At 35.3% G+C, this 24,042-nt stretch overlaps 1 protein-coding gene across 1 annotated transcript in view; it reads left to right on the top strand.

Moving 5' to 3' along the window:
• Window positions 1-24,042, top strand: part of DEUP1 (deuterosome assembly protein 1) — a 74,566-nt gene that overhangs the window by 25,888 nt on the left and 24,636 nt on the right. The window contains 3 exon segments of the mRNA XM_061202714.1: window positions 1,406-1,511; window positions 5,940-6,137; window positions 7,840-7,926. Of these exon segments, the coding sequence (XP_061058697.1) occupies window positions 1,406-1,511; window positions 5,940-6,137; window positions 7,840-7,926 (391 nt within the window).

Raw genomic sequence — 24,042 nt, 5'->3', positions numbered from 1 at the left:
GTGCACATTAAAGCTTGATGTTTGTTCCATTCACTCACTGAAATTTATAAGATCATTATGAGGTTTTACCATTCAGTTCAACATTCCACTCCCTGAATTGCTTAGGAAGAATTAAAAAAATAGGAAATTTCATTTTTCACCTTTTAAAAATCATAGCAAATAAGAGAAATTTAAGATTGATCCTGAAATAATGTTTTAGGAGAATATTGGATAAAATACTCACAATATATTACTGAGTGGGAAACAACAGGGGACTGAAAAATAATGTGTTCAGTACATTCTAATTGTACGGGGAACATGTATGTTTTTATACACATATGCACAGGCAAAAAAGACAATATACACAAAAATGCTGACAACAGTTCTTCCTAGATGACAATTTATCACAGTATATACTCTGATAAACTCTGTTTTCTACAGTTAACATGTATATTTGATAATCAGAAAAAAGCAATCCAGTCCAGACATATGTACCTCAGGGATATCACTCTTAATTTATACCTTTTAAAAGAGCCCTTTATTTTCCATCTTTACATTAGTTATTTCTCTATCATTCCTCAGATTTTGTTGTGTTTGAATGTGTGGCTTAAGTTTTTGATTTGTGGACCTTTTTAAAAAGCTCTTTGGAAATCTAAAATTATGCTGACTTATAGGTGGGTACATTCCTCAAAACCCCAGACTCTACCAGGTTAGTCCAGCAATAGTGGAAAGCATGTTTCTTTTCTTGCCTGGTTATCTTTATTTTTCTGTTTTAATGGTTTTGTAATTTTACCAACCTCCCTGATATGGAAGTGAACATTACCTGTTTCTAGTTCTCCAACCTTCCTATGGAAATGGTACTTTTTATACTAGTTTCTGCCTTTCCTCTGTAGTGTCCATAGGTGGTTGCTATTCCATTTTATAAATTGAGCAGCCAAAAAATAGACATATTTGCACTCTCTCTGGGTAGACTGTCAGATTTAATCATTTTGGATCACTTTTACAGAGTAGTGGCTCCCCTCGGACATCTCCTGACATAGTTCCTTTCCACGATGTAGAAGCAGGTCAGGTGTATTTTCTTTTTTTAAACTGGCTCCCAAGCTATTTTATTATACCAAACAGTCTTTTCTTCTTATCCAAAAATCTTATCTACATATGCAAATCCAGTTTTCAGCCAATTTTTAATGTATAATTGAAATTCCATATTAATAACTAGGTTTTATTTTTTTCACTAAGACTATTTGCACTCAGTTAAATATGCAAATACTTATGGGACCTGAATGTATTAGAACTTGCCATTTCTGTAACTAGAAATGTTTCCAACAGACTAATAATCTATCTCTGCCTCCTATGATGGCCTAAATTAACAATATAATCATAACAATTTATCAAGTTAAGCTTAATTTTTACTCATTATAATTTGTAGACTTGAATCATCTTATTCACCATGTATTAAAGAATCAGAAAAACAACGGAAAGAGCTGTTTGCAGTGACCCCAGATCAACCAAATCATGAAAAAGAATTGAACAAGGTATGGCAAATAATGAGCTTCATTCTTCCAGGCAGATCTAAAGTCTCTGAATACAAAGGGGGAAAAAAATCTTCCCTCTCACTCCCTTCTTTTTCCTTCTGTGTTTTCTCCTAAGATAATAACCTACCAAGCTGCTAATTTGACACTCTTCTGTGTGATGCTATAAGAAACACAAACCTTAGGTCATCACTCTGCTGCTGGGAGACCGCCCAGGAAGCACAGAGGGCCTGTGGCTCCGTGCAAGGTAGCTGACCGCAAGAAGTGTGAGAGCAGAGGCCTGCACTCAACCACACACTAGGTGCATAAGCTTGGGGAAGTTGCCTATGCGAGCTGCTCATGGTCCTTATTTCTAGGATGGGGGTGAGATAATTAGCCCTACCTCATAAGGTTGTGATGAGGATTAAACAAGCTTAAACAACTCTTGCCATGTGCCAGAAGCTGTTCTAAGGGCTTAACAAATCCTAATTCATGTATTCCTCACAACCATCTTATAAGGTAGGTACTAATACTATCCTCTTCTACATGTAAGGAAACTAAGGCACAGAGAAGGTCAGTAATTTCCACCAATATTATATAACTAGTAAGTGGCAGGGGCCAGATTTGAATCCAGGCAGTCTGGCTCCAGAATTCATACTCTTCCTTTAAGTTAAAATCCATAAAATAATGCAAGTAAAGTGCTTAAAACAGGGCCTACCTAGCTCAGAGGAAGCACCTAATAGATGTTGGCTGCTATTGTTATTGGTTACACCCACATTTTGTCATTGAGCACCTAACATGTGCCAAGTACTCTGCCAGGAGCTAGGCAGCTACAAAAACTGTCTTCTCTTCTTCCTCTAGTAAAATTCAGTAATGGCTTTCCCATGAGTTTCTCATGGCTGCTACCCACTTCTCTGGTCTTTCAGTTTAAGGATTACACAGAATATTCAATGCTATATAGTCTAAACAATTGTTAAAAGTAGGAAAATCCTGGATGTGGCTTTGAATTATCATCCAGTGCCCAGCAAAGTGCCTGACACACAATGAGTGAAAATAAATATTTAGAGAACAAATTTATTAATATTAAGGCTGAAGTCTCCCATAATTGTATAGGGTCATAAATTCAGTTGTTTGTATAAATTAAACAAACATTTATTGAGTATCTAGTACCACTATTGCTATACTGCTTATTTCTGTAGGAAATATAATAATGTAAAAGACAAATCCCATCTCCTGAAGAATTGACCGTCAGGCAGCTATTAAGTGTAGAAAAGGTGTTATGAATTAATGATCATTTTCCTTATATTTTTCACATAATCCCATGAAACTGATTTTACTGATATTTTAAAATATAACTTTAAAAACTGTTCTTGACTGGAGTCCCCAGTGAATACATTATGATAAAAGGTTGATTAAATCCTCCTAAAGTATAGTTACACCGTTCTTAACCTCATAGATTTAGGTAGAGTAATAAAACTTAGAAGGAATCTACTGATTTTGTACAGTTTTGATGTGGAGGGAGAGACTGCAAGACACAAATCTCTTTACAGACTCTGGGAGACCTCTAGATAATGCATTGCTGTGCAGAAAAGGTAACAAATGAATTGTGTATAAATAGATATAGTTTCTGGGAAGTGTTTGTAGAGAGCATTTTCATTCTCTTGTAATAAAACCAACAAGAGCCATGTATTATGAATCTTGCAAGTGTTTTATTTCTTTCTCTTTTTTCAATATAGAACGATTTTTAGTCACTTATTTTATGATAAAATTGACATTTTTAATAAAGCCAGAAGTCATTTAGAGCTAGGTAAATTAATCCGTTTTAAAAAGAAATTTTGCAGTATGGCATGTTTTAATATCTAAATGTTGTGAAAGTAATGAGAATAGTTTACTCCTTCTTTGTGACAGTATATTCATTTTTTCCCACATTTTAAAAATACCATTTTAAGAGAACATGTTAAACTACACCATGGGGATGCAATCAGCAAAATCCAAATTGGGGCAAATGATAGAACAACCCCATTGTTCATCAAATAAATTGTAAGAGAAAAAATTGGAGAGAGAAGATGGGAGATGAAAGGAGATGTGTAATATTGTCCTGGGATGAGTGTATTTGTACTTCAGTCTCCTAGTCTATGTTCTGCTCTTAGGAGCTGGATAACTTAGACCCAGTCAGTTCCTTTCCCTGTGAGTCTTTTTTTCCATTTTTTTAATGATGGAGTTAGACCATGTGATTTCTAAGGTTATGTCCAACTCTGAAATTCTAAAAATTTTAGTAAAAAGAATAGACTCAGATGAGAGATTGATGGTATAAAGCCTGAGGCTGGACCATGGTTGCCTTACTGACCTGAGTACTTTCCATGTTAGGTCATCCCACTCTGGCTTTTTTCCAATGTGGCAACCACGTTCTAGGGCTATGCTCACAGAGGTTACATAGCACAGTGGGTAAGGACCTGGAATCAGACTGCCTGTCACCAAGAATGTGACTGTGAACAGTTATGTATCTTAATTTTCTGATCTGGAGAATAGAGATTGTGGGGGTTAAATAAGACGATGTATGCGGAGTACTTAGAACACACGCACACGCACACGCACACGCACACGCATGCACAAAGAGAGACTTTAAAAAGATAGGAGCCAGTCTCAATGTGTGGACCATAGTTAGATCTCAATTCAAACAAGCAAACCTGAAAACCATTCATTACACTTCTGATACAATTTTAAATTTAATAGTGCCTGGATGTTGTATGATATTGAGGAATTGTTGTTAAAAATTTTAAGACATTATAATGGTATTCTGGTTATGTTAGAAAAGAGAGAGAGCACACCCCTATTCTTTTAGAGATATATCCTGAAATGTTTAAAGATGAAATGAAAAAAAAGTTTTTGAAGTAAGTTCCGAGGGGTAGATTCATATAAATCTCTTTGTGAATGGCCCCTACTTAACTCTCCAGCCTTACTTCTCACAACGCGCCAAGTCCCAGCCACTCCAAACTCCTTTTGGTTCACTGAGTGTGCCTTCTCTCTCTGACCCCGCTCCTTCACTGCGTTCGTTGCCTGGGAGCCCACCTCCATCTCTCTCTTCCATCTGGCTTCCATTCATCCTTCAGTATTCAGTGCGATGCCCCTTCCTCTGGGAATCCTATCCTGGCATCCCCAGGCTGGAGTAAGCACTAGTCCACTACATACTGCTGATATCAGTTGCTACACTGTGTTCTAACTGTTTATTTTCCTGTTTCCCCCGATAGACTGTGATTTTTTTTTTGAGGCCGGTAATTACATACTTTCTCTCTGAACCTCAAGAATTAGAGAGAGTGAAAGATTTCTAGAAAGATGGGAGGAGGCTGGACTAAGACAGTGGGAGTAGGAATGGAAAGCAGAGGTGAGATTTAAGAGAGGTTGAAATAGAAGGGACAGAATTTGCTACCTGACTTGATTTGGGAGGATGAGGGAGGGGAGGAGTCCAAGGTGATCCAGAGGTTTCTACCGTGGAAGGTTTAGCTAAAGTTAAGAATATGAGACTCCACCGGCTTAAGAAAAGTAGGTGATGCTTTTTGATGGACACCTTAAGTTTGAAATTTATTGTAGCATGATTCTAAAAAACATAGTTTTCAGTCACAAATAGTACAACATGATTTGGTCCAAAAGAGCACTGAATTTAGATCCAACAGTCCTAAGTTCTAGACCTAGCTCTGCCAGTTAATAGCTTTATGAATTTGAGCAAGTCACTTAACCTCTCTAAGCCAATTTTTTTCTCCCTAAAAAATGGTTCATCAGCCTCTGGGTTGTGGGTCCAGTGCTCTTCCATGGCACCAAATCCGGAGTGGTGGTTTAATGGGTGTGAAGTAAGTTACACGAGATAAGTGAGTTCCACAGTCTGCCACACAACACAGTGCAACAGTAAACAGTAAGGTATTGTGCACTTAAAAATGTGGTAAGAAGGTAGAGCTTGCGTTAAGTATTCTTACCACACACACACACAATTAAAACAACAAAGGGACACAAAGAAACTTTTAGAGGTAATTGTAATGTTTATTTTCTTGATTATGGCGATAGTAACACAAGTGTATGTCCAAACTCACCAAATTTTATCCATGAACTACGTGCAGTTTTTTGTATAGCAATTATACCTCAATGAAGCTGGGGGAAAAGTGCTTGATAATACTTTCCCCACCTTCCTGTCAAAGTCGTCATTAAAGTGGTATCAGTAGTTGGTGATGACTTACATACAATAGAAAATAGAAGTGAAAAAAAAATTTTGAAATTGGAAGGAAAAAGTAAATGAATCATTACTGTAAGTATCTTTTTCATTTAGCATTGATCAGAAAAGGAGGGTAAAGTGAGGTCTGGCAAAGTTTTAAGATAGGATGGGAAGACCGAACATGGCCAATAAAAGCTTTCAGCTGCTGTATAAAGGACTTGTTACTATTTTCTGGAAAATATCTGCTGCAGATAAGAAGCCAACTCTATCAGGAGGAAGAGTACCATAGCTCTGAGCAGGAAAGAATGAGGAATGAAATCTCTGACCTAACAGAGGAGCTTCATCAGAAGGAGATCACTATAGCAACTATCATGAAGAAAGCTGCCTTTCTGGAAAGACAGCTAAAAATGGAGTTAGAAATAAAAGAGAAGATGTTAGCGAAACAACAGGTATGCAAACGGCAGGAAGCGCCTGTCCAGGTCACCCTTGCTCAGTGCAAATAGTCGCCTTCCTTATTGATTAATAAAAGCGTTGTATTTCTCGTATTGTTTCTGAGGCTAACAGCACAGAATTGGTTTGTGGAGTCACATAAAACCTTGGTGAGATAATGCAAAGTGTCATCAAACAAGAACCAGGGAAACAAGTGACAGCACAAGAAAATTTCTTTAAATCTCATGCTGACATTTTCTAGTGACCCAAATTCTGATCACCTCCCACAGCATGCTCTGGTCAAAGATTTCTTCCTGAATTTGTTTTCCATAGTTCTCTTCTATTAACATTTGTATCTTAAAAAAAGCTTCTACTCCAGCTTTTCTTGGACACTTCCCACTCCCATTTCATACCTTTATTTTAGAGTTTTAAAAAATGGATATGAAACACGAAGATTAGTTCATATTTACTGAACATTCACTCAGTGCATAGCGTGGTTCATGGGGAAAAACAGCCATTATAACATTCTACTGTTAAAATACTGCAAGTGACTTCTAAGTCTTCCCTCCCTCCCTCCCCTCCTATTCATTTTGAAATTCCCTCAGTCCCATACTCATCATCAAATTGGTGGCCTGCTACTTGAAAGTATAGGGTTTCTCAATGTTTTTACCCCAAATATAGAGGGTTTTTTAAATTTTATTTTATTTATTTATTTTTATACAGCAAGTTCTTATTAGTTAGCTATTTTGTACATATCAGTGTATATATGTCAATCCCAATCTCCCAATTCATCTCACCACCAGATGCAGAGTTTTTGAGAGCACCTAGGCATATGAGGGTTACTTCACAAATAACAGGGCTATTTCAATCCTGAGTATTATAAAAACAAGAAAAGATTCTGCCTTTGCCCAATTATAAGCTTTAAACTGTGATTAATTTGTATAATATACAGGAAAACAACATAGATGGGACAATAGCATTGGTTGCACCTGTAAAGGAAATGATATTTTTACAGGTGTTAACAGTGATCTGGGTAGTTGGATCATGAATGATTTTTATTTTCACCTTTATATTCTTCTATATTTTTAGATTTTTGTCAAGGAGAATATATTTTGTAATTTACAAAAGGAAACCTTTTTAAGGGAAGTGTTTTATATGGAAATGAGCCCTAGATAAATAAAAGGGCAAATGCTATGTCTAAGTCCCCTTAAGTAGAAGAAATTAGGGAAAAAAATAAATTAGGAGACAAAATGAAGTTGTCACAAAAAAGAAGGAAATTTGGCAGAAGTATCAAGAAGAACAAAATTAAACATGAAATCATATTTGCATATTGTAAAAATTAATCAGGTCATGAACAAATTTAATGGACACTATTATTCAAGCATGTTTTTAAAACTGATTTTTCTGATGGTAATTTGCATACCATAGAAAAGTAGAAGTGAGAAATGGAATTTTGGAATAGAAAAGAAAAATATAATGAATCATTATTGTAAGTATCTATTTTTAATTTAGCACCAATCAGAAAAGGAGGGTAAAGTGGGGCCTGCTAAAGATCCGAGAACTGAATGAGAATACCTGATTTATGATGATCCTGCCTAAGAAGTGTTTCCCTTCACTACACTTCGAAAATATTTACATTAACAAAATAAAATTAATTTTCATAGAATTGTGAACTTTTATTATGAATTTTACATTCACTTTTAACTACTAATCTCCTTTCAGGTCTCAGATATGAGATATAAAGCTGTCAGAACTGAAAACACACACCTGAAAGGCATGATGGGAGATTTAGACCCTGGACGGTACATGGTAATATGCTGAAATCATTCAGTAACTTGAACAGAGATTACTTAGTTGGTCAGGATTTACCCAGACATTCTTTACTGAACGCTTCCCACATGTCAGGCATGCAGGAGATGGGGTGGCAAATTATCTTGCACTTAGATTGAATTTACTTTTATCCTCAGGCTAGAACATGGAATTTCTAGTTTTCTCCCTTGTTCTTTTCTTGCATTGGGCTCAATTCTGATCATTTCCTCAAACATACTACTTCCTTGCTTTTGCTCTTGCTGTTGCCTCTGGAATCCTACCTCCTACATGGCCTGACTCATGTGTCAACTTTCCCCTTGATGAAGCTGCTCCTGAAACTCCAGTCAGAATAAATCATTCCATCTACACCTGGTTTGTATTTTGGTCCGACTTGTTTCATAGCTTATCACTTCCCCACTGGATGGTGAACAAAGACTGTGCCTCTCTAATGTGTGTATCACCAGTACCTCCCAGTGTCAGGAGTATAGACAGTGTTCAGTGAATGCTGGTTGAATAAAAAGAAGGATAGATCGGTGAATGATTGAGGACTGACCATGTGGTTTCAACCAGTGTCTTTACAGGTTTACACAAGGCAACTTAAACAGGTTCTGTGCCTTTCATTTCAAATGTTTAATATAACAGTTGAGGGTTGGTTTTTTACATGTAACATAGGAGAACTTTTATTTATTGAACTAATGAAATACCATTGTTACTTGTCTACCATTTATTTGCTCTGAGTGAAAATTCTGAGATAAAATAATTTCCTGCCATGCAGGGAATGGAGGGAATCAAGTATGGCAGTTGCTTAACCTGGCCTCACATTCCTCAGCTGTAAAGTGAGGAAGTTGGATCAGGCATTTTCCATGGTCCTTTCTTAAGCCAGGATACTGAATTTCCTTTTTTGTCAGTATTTTGTTTTTGCTTTTTTAATTGAAGTATAGTTGATTTACAATATTATATAAGTTACAGGTATACTACATAGTGACTCACAATTTTAAAGGTTATACACTATTTATAGTTATTATAAAATATTGGCTATATTCCCTGTGTTGTACAATATATCCTCATAGTTTATTTTATACATAATAGTTTGTACCTCTTAATCCCCTATCCCTATATCTGTGAATCTCTTTCTTTTTTGTTATGTTCACTAGTTTGTTGTATTTTTTAGATTATACATATAAGTGATATCATACAGTATTTGTCTTTCTCTGACTTATTTCACTTAGCATAATACCCTCCAAGTCCATCCATGTTGTTGCACATGGCAAAATTTCATTCTTTTTTATGGCTGAGTAGTATTCTATTGTGTGTGTGTGTGTGTGTGTGTGTGTGTGTGTGTGTGTGTGTACCACATCATCTTTATCCATTCATCTGTTGGTGGACACTTAGGTTGCTTCTGTATCTTGGCAATTATAAATAATGCTGCTGTGAACATTGGGGTGCATATATCTTTTTGAATCAGTGTTTTTTGTTTTTCTCAGATACATACCCGTGAATGAAATTGCTGGGTCATATGGTATTTCTATTTTTAGTTTTCTGAAAAACCTCCATACTGTTTTCCGCAGTGGCTGCACCAATTTACATTCCCATCAACAGTGTATGACAGTTCCCTTTTCTCCACATTCTCACCAACATTTGTTATTTGTGTTCTTTTTGATGATAGCCATTCCGACAGGTGTGAGGTGATATCTCATTGTGGTTTTAATTTGCATTTCTCTGACGATTAAGAATGTTGAGCATTTTTTCATGTGCCTGTTGGCCATCTGAATGTCCTCGTTGGAAAAATGTCTATTCAGTTCTTCTGCCTATTTTTTAATCGGGTTGTTTGTTTTTTTGATGTTGAGTGTATGAGCTGTTTTTGATATTAACCCTTATTGGTCATATCATTGGCAAATATTTTCTCCCATTCGGTAGGTTGTCTTCTCATTTTGTTGATGGTTTCCTTTGTTATGCAAAAGCTTTTAAGTTTAATTAGGTCTCATTTGTTTATTTTTGCTTTTATTTCCTTTGCTTTAGGAGACAGATCCAAAAAAATATTGCTACAGTTTATGTCAAAGAGTGTTCTGCCTATGATGATACTATATTTCTGTGATAGTGTGTCCTTGTTCTCCTAATAGTCTGTATTCTAGCATCAAAGGATAGAAGCATTCTGCATTCTTCTTTGGGCCTTGTTATGGATCCTGTGATTGGAGTATAGATGGATAAAAAGTAAAGTATGTGTGATTTCTCTGTCTGTTAAGAAAATCTGTGTAACACAAAGACTATTTTTTCTAAACTGGACACACGAAAACATTATTTAGGATCCTGCCCTCATCTATGTCTTTTTTTCTCTCAAAAAATGGTTTTTGTTATTTTTTTACATTTCAATCTGGATGTTTTTGCTTGTGTAGTCTGCTTCGTCACAGCCCCCACTAAGCCTGCTTCACTCTGGCTCCTGTAGGCATTTGGCTTTGTTCATTTATTGGTTTTCATTTTTTCAAGAAATAAAACACGTGAAGATGTGTAAAGAAGAAGCTAATTATCTCGGCTCCTATCCCCAATCCCAGTTTGGACTCCAGAGATATTCAGTGCTAACCAGCGAGTGTGTAGCATGCTATAACTTTTTCCTTGCTTGTGTACACACTTAGGAGGGATGAGCTGTGTGCTCTTTTACAGAAATATATGTGTAATATATACATTATTCTAAACTGCCTTTTGACTATGTATCACGGACATCTCTACAAGTCAGTAGAGAAACATCTTTTTATTTTTCTTAATTTCTTAGAAAAAATAAATATATATATACTCATGTAAGGTACATACAAATTTTAATGAATTGACGCGTAACTTACATACTAGTGATTTTAGTGCAGTCTCTCTTTTTCTCTTGCTTCTCCCCTTCCCCTTTCCTCCATTTCTCTAGCCACCTCATAACCCATCCACCAGATAACACGTTAACTATTCAGTATGTATCATTTTGTGTTTTTTCATATATGTTTGTGTGTAGTCATATACCTATTTAGGGGTTTTAATTTTTTTTAAAAAATGGAATATATTTTACACACTTCTCTGCGTCTTGTAACCTTTGCAGATCCTATGTCAACAAGTTTAGGTCTTATTTGATTGTATAGAGTAGCTTAATAATATCCCATGATGTGAATGTATCAAAAGTTATTCAGCTATTTTTTCAGAATTATGGTTGACCCTTGAACAACGCAGGGGTCAGGGGTGCTGACTCCATGCAGTCAAACGTCTGTACATAACTTTACAGTCAGCCCTCCTCCATATCTGAGGATTCAACCAACTGCGGGTCGTGTAGTACTGTGGTACGTATTTAGTGAAAAAAATCCATGTGTAAGTGGGCCCACATAGTTCAAACCCCTGTTGTTCAAGGGTCAACTGTAATTCATTCATAATTAATAACTCTGTTTCTAGATTTTTACACAGATACACAATACTGTCAAAAGCATCCTTGTACATACATCTTGGAATAGCTTTCTGAGAATGGAATTGCCAATTCAAAGAATATGTTTTAATTTTAAAATATTTGTTGTCGAATCATATTTCTGCTGTCTCTGTATGAGAGTACCCTTTTCTTTCATCCTTACTGGCAATAATAGGTGTTATTGCTCTTTTATATTTTTGTTGGTCTGATGGGTATAAAGTGATTTCTCAATAGTGGTATAATTTGCATTTCCCTGACTACACTGAGCATATTTTTGCGTATTTATTGACAATGTACTATAAATTAGTTATATTCTTTGCTCCTTTTTCTCGAGCAAAGCTCAAACTCATTTTCTTTGGGCAATCTTTTTCTTGTCAATTTATAACAGCATTTTTCTAAATTAGTTGTTTCTAATTTTATTTATGATATCTTTTTATCATACAAAAAATTTTAAACTTTTATTTGTCAAACATGTACATCCTTTTGTTTATAGCATCTGAACTTCCTTCCTTGTGTAACATGGTTCTTCCAACTTCTAGACAATACGTATAGTTTATTCAAAGATTTTTATATTTTTCATCTGTCTTTAATCCATTTGAGTTACACTTTTGTGTGTGATATAAAACAGGAATCCAATTTAAATTTTTATATAAATATTAAGCTCAATTAATCCAGTTTCTCCAGATAATTTCCTGTTGGATTCTATTTGGAATTGAATTAAGTTTATATATTATCTTTGAAAGAATTGGCATTTTTATAATAGTAAAATTTACCATCCAAGAATATGGCATGGCTTTCCATTTCTTCATCTCTTATTTTATGCTCTTCAATAAGACCTTACAGTTATCTTTGTATAAATTCTGTGCCTTTCTTTTTAAATTTATTCTCAAGCATTTTATAATTCTTGTCACTATTGTAAGTGGAATATTTTCCTTTTTCCATATCTAAAAACTTACTGCTAATATAGAAAAAAAAGCCAAATTATCTTTTAATTCTAGTAGGCATTTTTCTAGAGGTTCTTAAGTTTTTTGAGATATGCACTTGTCTCAACAAAAATAGTTGTATCTCTTCTTTTCTCCTGTTCATACCAGTAATTTTTGTCATATTGAACTTGCTAGCACTTCCAAGAGAATATTAAATAATAATAGTGATTGTTGACAAATTTGTCTAATTTATGATTTTAGATGAAATTGTTTTAGAGTTTTACTGTTTAGGATAATATTTGTTCTTGACTTATGGTCTTTATTTTGTCTTTCTATTCCTAATTAGAGTTTTTAAGATTTGCTGCCAGTTTTATCAAATGCCTTTTCAGCATATGTGACATCATGTAATTTTTGTCCATTAATTTGTTGATGTGTAATAGACTATGATTGACAGGTTTGCTGATATTGATCCACCTTTGAATTCCTGGAATAAACCTTCTTGGTCATTGTATTCATTTTCTAGTGCTGTCATAACAAAGTACCACAAACTGGGTGGCTTAAAACAATAGAAACTGTTGTATAGTTCTGGAAGCTAGAAGTCTAAAATCAAGGTGTCAACAGGGCCATGCTCCCTCTGAAACCTGTGTGGGAGGATTCGTCCTTGCCTGTTTATAGCCTCTAGTGATTTGCCAACAATCTTTGGCAATCCTTGGATTGTAGATGCATCACTCCAACGCTTTGTCTTCACATGGCCATCTTCTTTCTGTTTCTTCATATCATCTTCCCTCTATGCATGTCTGTCCCGGTGTCCACATTTCCCTTTTTTATAGAATACCTGTCATATTGGATTAGGGTCCACCCTAATGACCTCATTTTTTATTTGATTACCTCAGTAAAGATCCTGTTTACAAGTAAAGTCCCATTCTAAGGCATTAATAATGGTTAGGACTTCAACATATAACAGTCATACTCTAACAGTTTTGATATATTTCTGGATTCTATGTGGTAATATTTTATTTAGAAATTAAGATTTGTGTGTATAAATGAGATTTGTATATAGTTCTCTTTTTCCTTGCTTGTTATATAGTTATGCTGGCTTTATGACATAAATTGGGAGCTTTCCATATTTATGAGCAGTCTAGCATGGTTTAAATAATATTGGAATTACAGTTCTTTAAAGGTTAGAAGGAGCTTAGCTATGAAACCGTCTGAATGTTGAACCAGTGAAGATAAACCATAATGGAGAAGAATATAAAAAAAAATGTATATATATGTAACTGAAGTTTCAGTGAAGTAGATTTTCAATTACCTTTCTGTTCTCTTTCAGGGTACCTGGTATATTCAAATTTCACTTCTTCTTAGGGTGTTTGTGGTCATTTTAATTTTTCTAGGAAATCTTTACCCATTCCAGTATGTTTCCTTGTTACCAAAGGGAGTAATATACTAAAGTTCTTTGCATCTCTTCTATATTCTGTACTTGTTTCCTTTCTTAATTCTAAGTTTGTATAGTTTAGCTCTCTCTCTTTTTTAAGTCTGGCACACAAAGTCATTGCTTATTTTATTAATATTAAAAGTATTGACTTTGGATTTGTTATTATTTATTCTTCCTAATTTCATTATTACTGTCTTTTATTAATTTCCTCTTCCTGATTTGTTTTGTTGTACTTTGTCTAATATCTTAAGATAAATACTGAATTTCTTAATTTTATTTCTTTTTTCTTTAATTGTAAAGGTTTTTAAAGCTATATGTGTTCCTCTGGATAGAGCTTTTGCTGCATCCCATCAATTTTGCTGTGAAATGTTTTCCTATATGTTTCTCTTCAAATGCACTCTGCCAGTCATAGAGTGGGCTTGGTCTCTGAGAACAGGATGACCAGGCACACACAAGAGGGCTAATATAACCCAGCCAAGCCCCTCCTAGGTTACATGGCCCTGCTTGCTCTGAGGGAGGGAAGGAGTCTTCACCAGCTTTCCCTGACAGGAGCCTCACTCACTTGGCTCAGGAGCAAAAGTTTAGAAATAAACATGGTACAGGGGAGAGGCAGCAAGATGCCAACTTCCAGGTCTCCCTTACTCCTCAAAACAAGAATATTAGAAAATGTATATCCCACAGAGAAGTTAGCACTCAAGTTTTAATGAAGTTAGTCAGTTTCACATTGGTTTCTTAAACCTTTCTTTTTTTCCCACCTAGCTTTATTAAGGTATAATTGACAAGTAAAATTGTATGTATTTAAAGTATACAATGTGATGATTTGATGTATATATACATTGTGAAGTGATTACCACAAATTATTTAACACATCCATCACTCACATAGTTACCATTTGTGTGAGTGCGTGGTAAGAACACTTAAGATCTACTCTCTTTGCTAATTCTCAGTGTACAGTACAGTATTATTAACTATAGTCATTATGCTGTACATTAGATCCCCTGAACTTTTTCATCTTATAAATGAAAGTTTGTATTCTTTGAGTCAACATCTGCTCATTCCACCCCCCCGACCCCCCATCCAGATAGCCCATGGCAACCACCATTCTACTCTCTGCTTCTATCAGTTTGACTTTTTAAAGAAATTCCACATATAAGTGCAGTCATACAGCATTTGTTTTTCTCTGTCTGGATTATGTCACTTAGCATAATGTCCTCCAGGTTCACCCATGTTGTCACAAATGGCAGGATTTCCTTCTTTTTATGGCTGAATAATATTCCATTATGTGGAATTTTCTGTATCCATTCATCCATTGATAGACACTTAGGTTGTTTCCATATTTTAGCTATTGTGAACAATGCTGCAATGAACATGGGAGTGCAGGTATCTCTTCAAAATACTGATTTCATTTCCTTTAGATATATACCCAGATGTGGGATTGCTGGGTCATATGGTAGTTCTATTTTTAATTTTTTCAGGAACCTCCGTACAGTTTTCCATAGTGGCTTCTCCAGTTTATATTCCCATCAGCAGTGTACAAGAGTTCTCTTTGCTCCACATTCTCACCAACACTTGTTATCTTTTGCCGTTTTGATACTAGCCATCCTAACAGGTGTGAGGTGATATCTCATTGCGGTTTCGATTTGCATTCCTTGATGATTAGTGATGTTAATAACTTTTTCATGTGTCTGTTGCCATTTGTGTGTCTTCTTTAGAAAAATGTCTATTCAGGACCTTTGCCCAATTTTTAATTTTATTGTTCGTATTTTTGCTCTTAAGTTGGATGAGTTTGTTATATATTGTGGAAGTTAACCCCTTTTCAGATATATGGTTGGCAAATATTTTCTCCCATTCCATAGGAATCGCCTCTTCACTCTGTCAATTGTTTCCTTTGCTGTGCAAGAAGCTTTTTAGTTTGGTGTAGTCCCACTTGTCTATTTTTGCTTTTGTTGCCTGTGCTTTTGGTGTTATATCCAAAATATCATTGCCAGGGCCCATGTTAAATAGCTATTTCCCTTGTGTTTTCTTCTAGGAGTTTTACAGTTTCAGGTCTTACATTTAAGTCTTTAATCTATTTTGAGTTAGTTTTTATAAGTAGTCTACGATAGAGGTCTAGTTTCATTTGTTTGCTTGTGAATGTCTAGTTTTCCGAACAACACTTATTGAAAAGACCATCCTTTCCCCATTGTGTGTTCTTGGTGCCCTTGTCAAAGATTAGTTGACTGTACATGTATGGGTTTATTTCTGGGTTCTCTATTCTGTTCTGTATTTATCGCATGCCACAATCACCACAGAATGTTTTCATTCGTTCTATAAATACTTATTGAATGTCTGCTATGTGTCAGGCAGTATGTTAGGATTGTAAGTCAGACTAGATCCTTGAATTCTTGGAGCTTAATATTAGTGGAAGGAGATATACATTAGTGGATATGGACAATTAACTAGATAGTTATGCTAAAGAGTCATAGGAGATTGCAGAGTGCAGGGGGCTGTATAGGGGTTACCTAACCCAGTATTGGGAGTCAGAAAAGGCATCTGAGGAATAATTAGCCAGACAGAGTGGTGGGAATGAGTCGTGGTAAGGTAATATAATGTACAGAGACTAGAGATAAAAAGTCAGGGAGACTGGTAGAACTGTATAACAACAAAGAGCTGCTGTTCATTGGGTGTTTACTACATGCCTTGCACTCTGCCGAATACTTTACATACATTAGTGTCTACATCCTTATACCGTGTGTGGGGGGTAGGTATTATTATCCCCATTTCACAGAAAAAGAAATGAAATCTTTAAGTTTTTAAGTAATTTGCCCAAGATCACATAGCTCGTAAGTAATTTGCCCAAGATCACATAGCTTGATAACTCCAAATGCATGATATTAACTGTCATTATATCCCGTAGTTCTGTTTCTTCTGTTTTCTTCACTGGCTCCTCACCCTTCTTCCTCTACTCATCCTCCAAATTTGGCCTTGGCCCTCTGCTTCTCTGGCTGTGTACTTTCCCTTAAAGGATTGAGATAACGTCAGGTTATCTCTTCTGGATTGTAGAATAGCTTCCAAGTTGGGCACTTCTCAGACCAGATATGCTTTCTTTTTTTTTTTTTTTTAAACATCTTTATTGGAGTATAATTGCTTTACAATGGTGTGTTAGTTTCTGCTTTATAATAAAGTGAATCAGTTATACATATACATATGTTCCCATATCTCTTCCCTCTTGCATCTCCCTCCCTCCCACCCTCCCTATCCCACCCCTCTAGGTGGTCACAAAGCACCGAGCTGATCTCCCTGTGCTATGTGGCTGCTTCCCACTAGCTATCTATTTTACATTTGGTAGTGTATATATGTCCATGCCACTCTCTCACCCTGTCACATCTTACCCCTCCCCCTCCCCATATCCTCAAGTCCATTCTCTAGTAGGTCTGTGTCTTTATTCCCGTCTTGCCACTAGGTTCTTTCTTTACATAAGCTTTCCTTGTAGAACATGTGCTCAATTTCCCATAGGAAGTCAGAACTCTTCACATTCCATGGCTTCCTTAATCTGGCTTACCCACTTTGTTTCCCTGTAGTGACTTACACAAAGCCTCCACTATAGCTAGAGTAGCTTATTCTCATCTGTGTGTGTGATGCTCATTTCTCATGTTCTTTCTTATTTCCAGGCCTTTGCACATGCTTTTCCTTCTACCTAAAAATCCCCTTTCCCTACTTCACATGGCCATGCCCTATTAATGTTTCAAGTCTCTCCACATAAATTTTACATGTTATACGAAATCTTCCCTGATTTTCCTCTGTTAAGAGTCCCTCCTCGAAGCCATCGTAGCATCCTTTACTTAGCACCTATCATACCACAATATTAAAATTACCTGTTTCTTGTCAGCTACCCATCCCCTTACCAGTAGGCTCACTGAGGGCAGTTATGGTCCTAGTTTACCACTGTACCTCAGCACTTCCTATAGTGCCTGAATATAGGAGGCACTGAAAAAATCTTCTGTTGGATGAGTGAATTAACAAATGAATGAGTGAATGATGAATGAATCAACCTATTATATGTCCTCCACCTTTCCTTTACTTTACGAGAGTAAAGACATACCCTTTTCTTTATTAAATCCTACCAGTCCCTTAAGGGACTAGATTAAATTTTATTTCCTCCATGAATTCATCTCCCATTACTCTAGGGCCCATTTAGTTCTCCTTTCTTTGACTTTCTTTAGCGCTTAGTTATAACAATTTAGCACTAAGTTTAGAATTGTCTTTTTTATTTTTTTAATTGTTTAGTATGGGTATGTTTTGTGTCATCAGTCATAGACTTCTTGAGGGAAGAAGTGGACTATGTTTTATACTTTTTCTTCATATAGAGTTTGATATAAGGTAGGGCTCAATGAATACTTGTGGATTTATGGGACTCACCTGTAGTCTAAGAAGCATGAATAAGTTATCATGAAAATCATTTCTAATATCATTAAAAAGATCACCAAAGCCTTGTCTTATCTCACTTTCTGGATGATCTCAATCCCAATAATTGTTGACATTCATTGATTCAGAAAACATTTGAGTTCCTATCAGAAAACATTTGAGTTCCTACTTGGTGCAACATAATTTAACACATAATTATACCATATCTATATTATTTACTATTTTTTCCTACATGTTACTTTAGCCTACTCAATTTTATTGTATTTTCCATAAAGGCAGAGTCACTTTTTGATATTTGATTACCTCTGGAGCACTTAGCACATATATACATATATAATATATATGTCTAAAGATTTGTTAATGGGCTGTCATAAAATGGAATGCCATTGATGTATAGCCTTCAATGTGATCTTATTAAAATAGCATTTATTCATATATATTTTATGTAAGATTTTATTTCATATAGGAAGGTTATTTTAATTGAAATGTACTTGACATAAAATATGTTGGTTTCAGGTGTGCCTCATAGTGATTTAACATTTGCATATATTATGAAATGATCACAATAGTCTAGTAACCATCTGTCCCATATAAAGTTATTTCAGTATTATTGACCATATTCCGTATGCTGTTTAGTACATCCCATTGCTTATTTATTTTATCCCTGGAGGTTTGTACCTCTTAATCCCCTTCACTTATTTCACCCATCCACCCTTACGCCCTCCCCTCTGGCAACCATCAGTTTGTTCTGTGTATCCTTGAGTCTGTTTTGTTTTGTTTTTTAGATTCCACGAATAAATGAGATTATATGGTATTTGTCCTTCTCAGTCTGACTTATTTCACTTAGCATAATAGCCTCTAGATCCATCCACTAGATCCACTTGTTGTCCCAAATAGCAAGATTTCATTTTTTTAAAATTATGGCTGAGTAATATTCCATTGTATATATATACACCACATCTTCTTTATCCATTTGTCTATTGATGGACACTTAGGTTGTTTCTGTATCTTGGCTATTGAGTTAGTATTTTTGTTTTCTTTAGGTAAATACCCAGATGTGAAATTGCTGGATCATATGACAGTTCTGTTTTTAATTTTTTGAGGAACCTCCATATTTTTTTCCTTAGAGGCTGTACCAATTTATATTCCCACCAGTAGTGCACGAACATTGCTTTTCTCCACATCCTCACCAACACTTGTTATTTTCTATCTTTTTTATGATAGCCTTTCTAACAGGTGTTAACAGATGATCACATTGTGGTTTTGATTTGCATTTCCTTGATGATTAGTGATGTTGAGCATCTTTTCATGTCTTTTAGTCATCTGTATGTCTATTGACATCCACATATTTTAATCAGTTTTTTTTTTTGATGTTGAGTTGTATCAGTTCTTTATATATTTTGGATATTAACCCCTTATCAGATGTATCATTTGCAAATATCTTCTCCCATTTGTTAAGCTGCCTTTTCATTTTGTTTATAGTTTCCTTCCCTGTGCAGAAGCTTTTTAGTTTGATGTAAGCACACTTGTTTATTTTTGCTTTTGTTTCCCTTGCCTGAGGAGACAGATCCAAAAAATATATTACTAAGACCAGTGTCAACGAGTATACTGCCTATGTTTCCTTCTAGGAGTTCTTTGGTTTCAGGTCTTACATTTAAATCTTTAATCCATTCTGTGTTTATTTTGTGCATGGTGTGAGAGTAGTCCAGTTTGATTCTTTTGCATGTAGCTGTCCAGATTTCCCAACACAATTTATTGAAGAGGCTGTCTTTTTCCCATTGTATATTCTTGCCTCCTTTGTTGTAGATTAATGACCATATAAGTGTGGATTTATTTCTGGGCTCTCTAGTCTGTTCCATTGATCAATGTACTATTTTTGTGCCAGTGCCATACTATTTTGATTACAGTAGCTTTGTAGTATAGCCTAAAGTCAGGGAGCATGGTATATCCAGCTTTGTTCTCAATTCTCAAGATTTTTTTTGGTTATTCAAGGTCTTTTGCATTTCTGAACAAATTTTAGAATTATTTCTGCTACTGCTGTGAAAAATACGGTTGGTATTTTGAAAGGGATTGCATTGAATCTGTAGATTGCCTTGGGGAATAGGGTCATTTTAACAATATTAATTCTTCCAACTTATGAGCACAGTATATCTTTCCATTTGTTTCAGTCATCTTCAATTTCTTTCATCAATGTCTTATAGTTTTCTAGGTATAGGTCTTTCACCTCCTTAGGTCGATTTATTCCTAGGTATTTTATTTTTTTAATGTGATTGTAAATGAGAATGTTTTCTTAATTTCTCTTTCTGATAGTTCATTATTAGTGTATAGGAATGCAAAGGATTTCTGTATATTAATTTTGTATCCTGAAACTTATTGAATTCATTTATTACATCTAATAGTTTTTTGGTGGCATCTTGAGGGTTTTCTATATATCGTTTCGTGTCATCTACAAACAGTGACAGTTTTACTTCTTCCTTTCCAATTTGAAATCCTTTTATTTCTTTTTCTTGTCTCATAACTGTGGCTAGGACTTCCAGTACTATGTTAAATAAGTGGCAAGAGTGGGTATCCTTGTCTTGGTCCTGATCTTAGAAGAATTGCTTTCAGCTTTTCACTGTTGTGTATTATGTTAACTGTGGGTTTGTCATATGGGGCCTCTATTATGTTGAGGTATGTTCCCTCTATGCCCACTTTCTGGAGAGCTTTTATCATAAATGGATGTTGAATTTTGTCAAAGCTTTATCTGTATCTATTGTGATGATCACATGACTTTTATTCTTCAATTTGTTACTGTGGTGTATCAAATTGATTGATTTGCAGATATTGACCATCCATGCATCCCTGGGATAAATCCCACTTGATCATGGTGTATGATCTTTTTAAAGTGTTGTTTTGCTAGATTTGCTGGTATTATGTTGAGGACTTTTGCATCTGTGTTCAACAGTGATATTGGCCTGTGGGGTGTGTGTGTGTGTGTGTGTGTGTGTGTGTGTATGTGTGGTGTCTTTGTCTGGTTTCAGCATCAATCTGATGCTGGCCTCACAGAATGAGTTCAGAAGCATTCCTTCCCCCTCAATATTTTGGAATAGTTTGAAAAGGATCAGCATTAACTCTTCTTTAAATGTTTGGTAGAATTCACCTGTGAAGTTGTCTGATCCTTTTATTTGTTGGGAGTTTTTTGGTTACTGATTCAATTTCATGACTGGTAATGAGTCTGTTCATATTTTCTACTTCTTGATTCAGTTTTGGAAGATTGTACATTTCTAAAAATTTATCCATTTCCTCTCGGTTGTCCATTTTATTGGTGTATAATTGCTCATAATAATCTCTTATGATCCTTGGTATTTCTGTGGTGTCAGTTGTAATTTCTCCATTTTCATTTCTGATTTTATTATTTGGGCTGTATTTCTTTTTTTTCTTTATGAGTCTCGCTAAAGGTTTATCAATTTTTTATCTTTTAAAAGGAGCAGCTGTTAGTGTCATTAATTTTTTCTATTTTTTTAGCTTCTAATTCATCTATTTATGCTCTGATCTTATGATTTCTTTCCTTCTGCTAAGTGTGGGTTTTGTTTATTCTTCTTTTTCTAGTTTCTTTAGGTGCAAGGTTAGATTGTTTGAGATTTGTATTGTTTCCTGAGGTAGGCTGGTATCACTATAAACTTCTCTCTTGGAACTGCTTTTGCTTCATTCCCATAGATTTCGAATTGTTGTGTTTCCATTTTCATTTGTCTCCAGATATTTGTATTTTCTCTTTATTTCTTCAGTGACCAATTTGTTGTTTAATAGCATGGTTTGTTTTTTTTTTTTTTAACAATTTTCCGTTTAGTTATTTCTAGTCTTATAGTATTATAGTCGAAAAAGATGCTTGATATAATTTCAATTTTCTTAAATGTATTGAGACATTTCTGGCCTAGCATGTGATCTATTCTAGAGAATTTTCCATGTGCACTTGAAAAGAATGTGTATTCTGCTGGTTTTGTATGAAATGTTTTGTATGTATCTATTAATTCTAACTGCTCTAGTGTGTCATTTACGGGCAGTATTTCCTTATTGATTTTCTGTCTGGATGATGAGTCCATTGATGTAAGTAGGTTGTTATAGTCCCCTACTATTATTGTATTACTTTCACTTTCTCCTTTTATGTTAATATTTGCTTATGTATTTAGGTGCTCCCATGTTGGGTACGTATATATTTACAATTGTTATATCTTTTTCTTGAATTGATCACTTTATCATTATGCTATGTCCTTCTTTGTCTCGTTATAGTCTTCATTTTAAAGTCTATTTTGTCTGATAGGAGTATTGCTACCCCAACTTTCTTTTCATTTCCATTTGCATAGAATACCTTTTTCCATCCCCTCACTTTCAGTCTGTGTGTGTCTTTAGATCTAAGTGTGTCTCTTGTAGGCAGCATATATATGGGTCTTGTTTTTTAATCTGTTCAGCCACTCTGTGTCTTTTGATTGGAGTGCTTGGGCCACTTATATTTAAAGTAATTATTAATAAGTATGTGCTTACTGCCATCTTGTTCATTGTTTTCATAGTTCTTTTTTGTTCTTTTCTTCTTTTGCTTTTTACCTTGTGATTTGATGACTATGTTTATGATGATTTCTTAAGTTCAGATGCATTTTGACAACTCTACATTTTTACTCCCCACTCACATTTAATGTTTTTGAGGTCATGTTTTATATCTCTTTGTTTTGTGTATTCCTTAACTATTTATTATAGATATAGATGATTTTAATACTTTTGTCTTTTAACCTTCTACTAGCTTTACATGTGGTTGATCTACTACCTTCTGTATGTTTGCCTTTACCAATGAGAGTTTTTCCTTTCCTAATTTTCATATTTCTGGTCGTGACCTTTTCTTTTCTGCTTAAGGAAGCCCCTGTAACATTTCCTGTAAATTTAGTTTAGTGGTGCTGAACACTTATAGGTTTTGCTAAAAGCTTTGTCTCTCCTTCAAATCTTAATAATAGCCTTACTGGGTAGAGTATTCTTGGTTGTAGGTTTTTCCCTTTCGTCACTTTAAATACATCATGCCCCCTGCTGGACTGCAAAGTTTCTGCTGAAAAGTCAGCTGACAGTCTTTCGGAGTTCCCTTGTATGTAACTAGTTGCTTTCTCTTACTGCTTTTAAGATTCTCTCTTTACCTTAATTTTTTTCCATTTTAATTATAATGTGTCTTGGTGTGGGCCTCTTTGGGTTCATCTTACTTGGGACTCTCTATGCTTCCTGGACCTGGATGTCTGTTTCCTTCCCCAGGTTAGGGGGATTTACAGCTATTATTTCCTCCAATAAGTTCTCTGCTCCTTTCCCTCTCCCTTCTCCTTCTGTGACCCCTATAATGTGAATATTAGTATCCTTGATGTTGTCCCAAAGGTATCTTAAACTGTCCTGATTTTTTAAAACTATTTTTTCTGTTTTCTGTTCAGGTTGGGTGATTTCCACTACTGTCTTCCAGTTCACTGGTCCATTCCTCTCTATCATCTAATCTCCTGTTGATCCCTTCTAGTGTATTTTTTTCAGTTATTTTATTCTTCAGCTCTTTTTGGTTCTTCTTTGTATTTTCTAACTCTTTGTTAAACTTATCACTGTGTTCATCCATTCTTCTCCTGAGCTCATTGAGCATCTTTAAAATCATTACCTTGAACTCTTTATTGGGTAGATTGCTTATCTCCCTTCACCTACCTCTTCTACATATGGAACATATATCTCTCTCACCTCATTTTGCCTAATTTTCTGTTTTTATTTCTTCATAGTAGGTAGGTTGATTACGATTCCTGATTTTGGAGAAGTGGCCTTATGTAGGAGATGTCCTATGGGGCCCAGCAGAACACTCCCCTGTATTCACCAGAGTTATGTGCTCTTGGGATGCCTCATATGTGGGCTGCATGAACCCTTCTCTTGTGGCATGGCCAACTACTGTG

Source organism: Eubalaena glacialis, chromosome 10, assembly GCF_028564815.1.
Source record: "Eubalaena glacialis isolate mEubGla1 chromosome 10, mEubGla1.1.hap2.+ XY, whole genome shotgun sequence".
Lineage (NCBI taxonomy): Eukaryota > Metazoa > Chordata > Mammalia > Artiodactyla > Balaenidae > Eubalaena > Eubalaena glacialis.
This window is presented reverse-complemented; position numbering and strand designations above follow the sequence as displayed.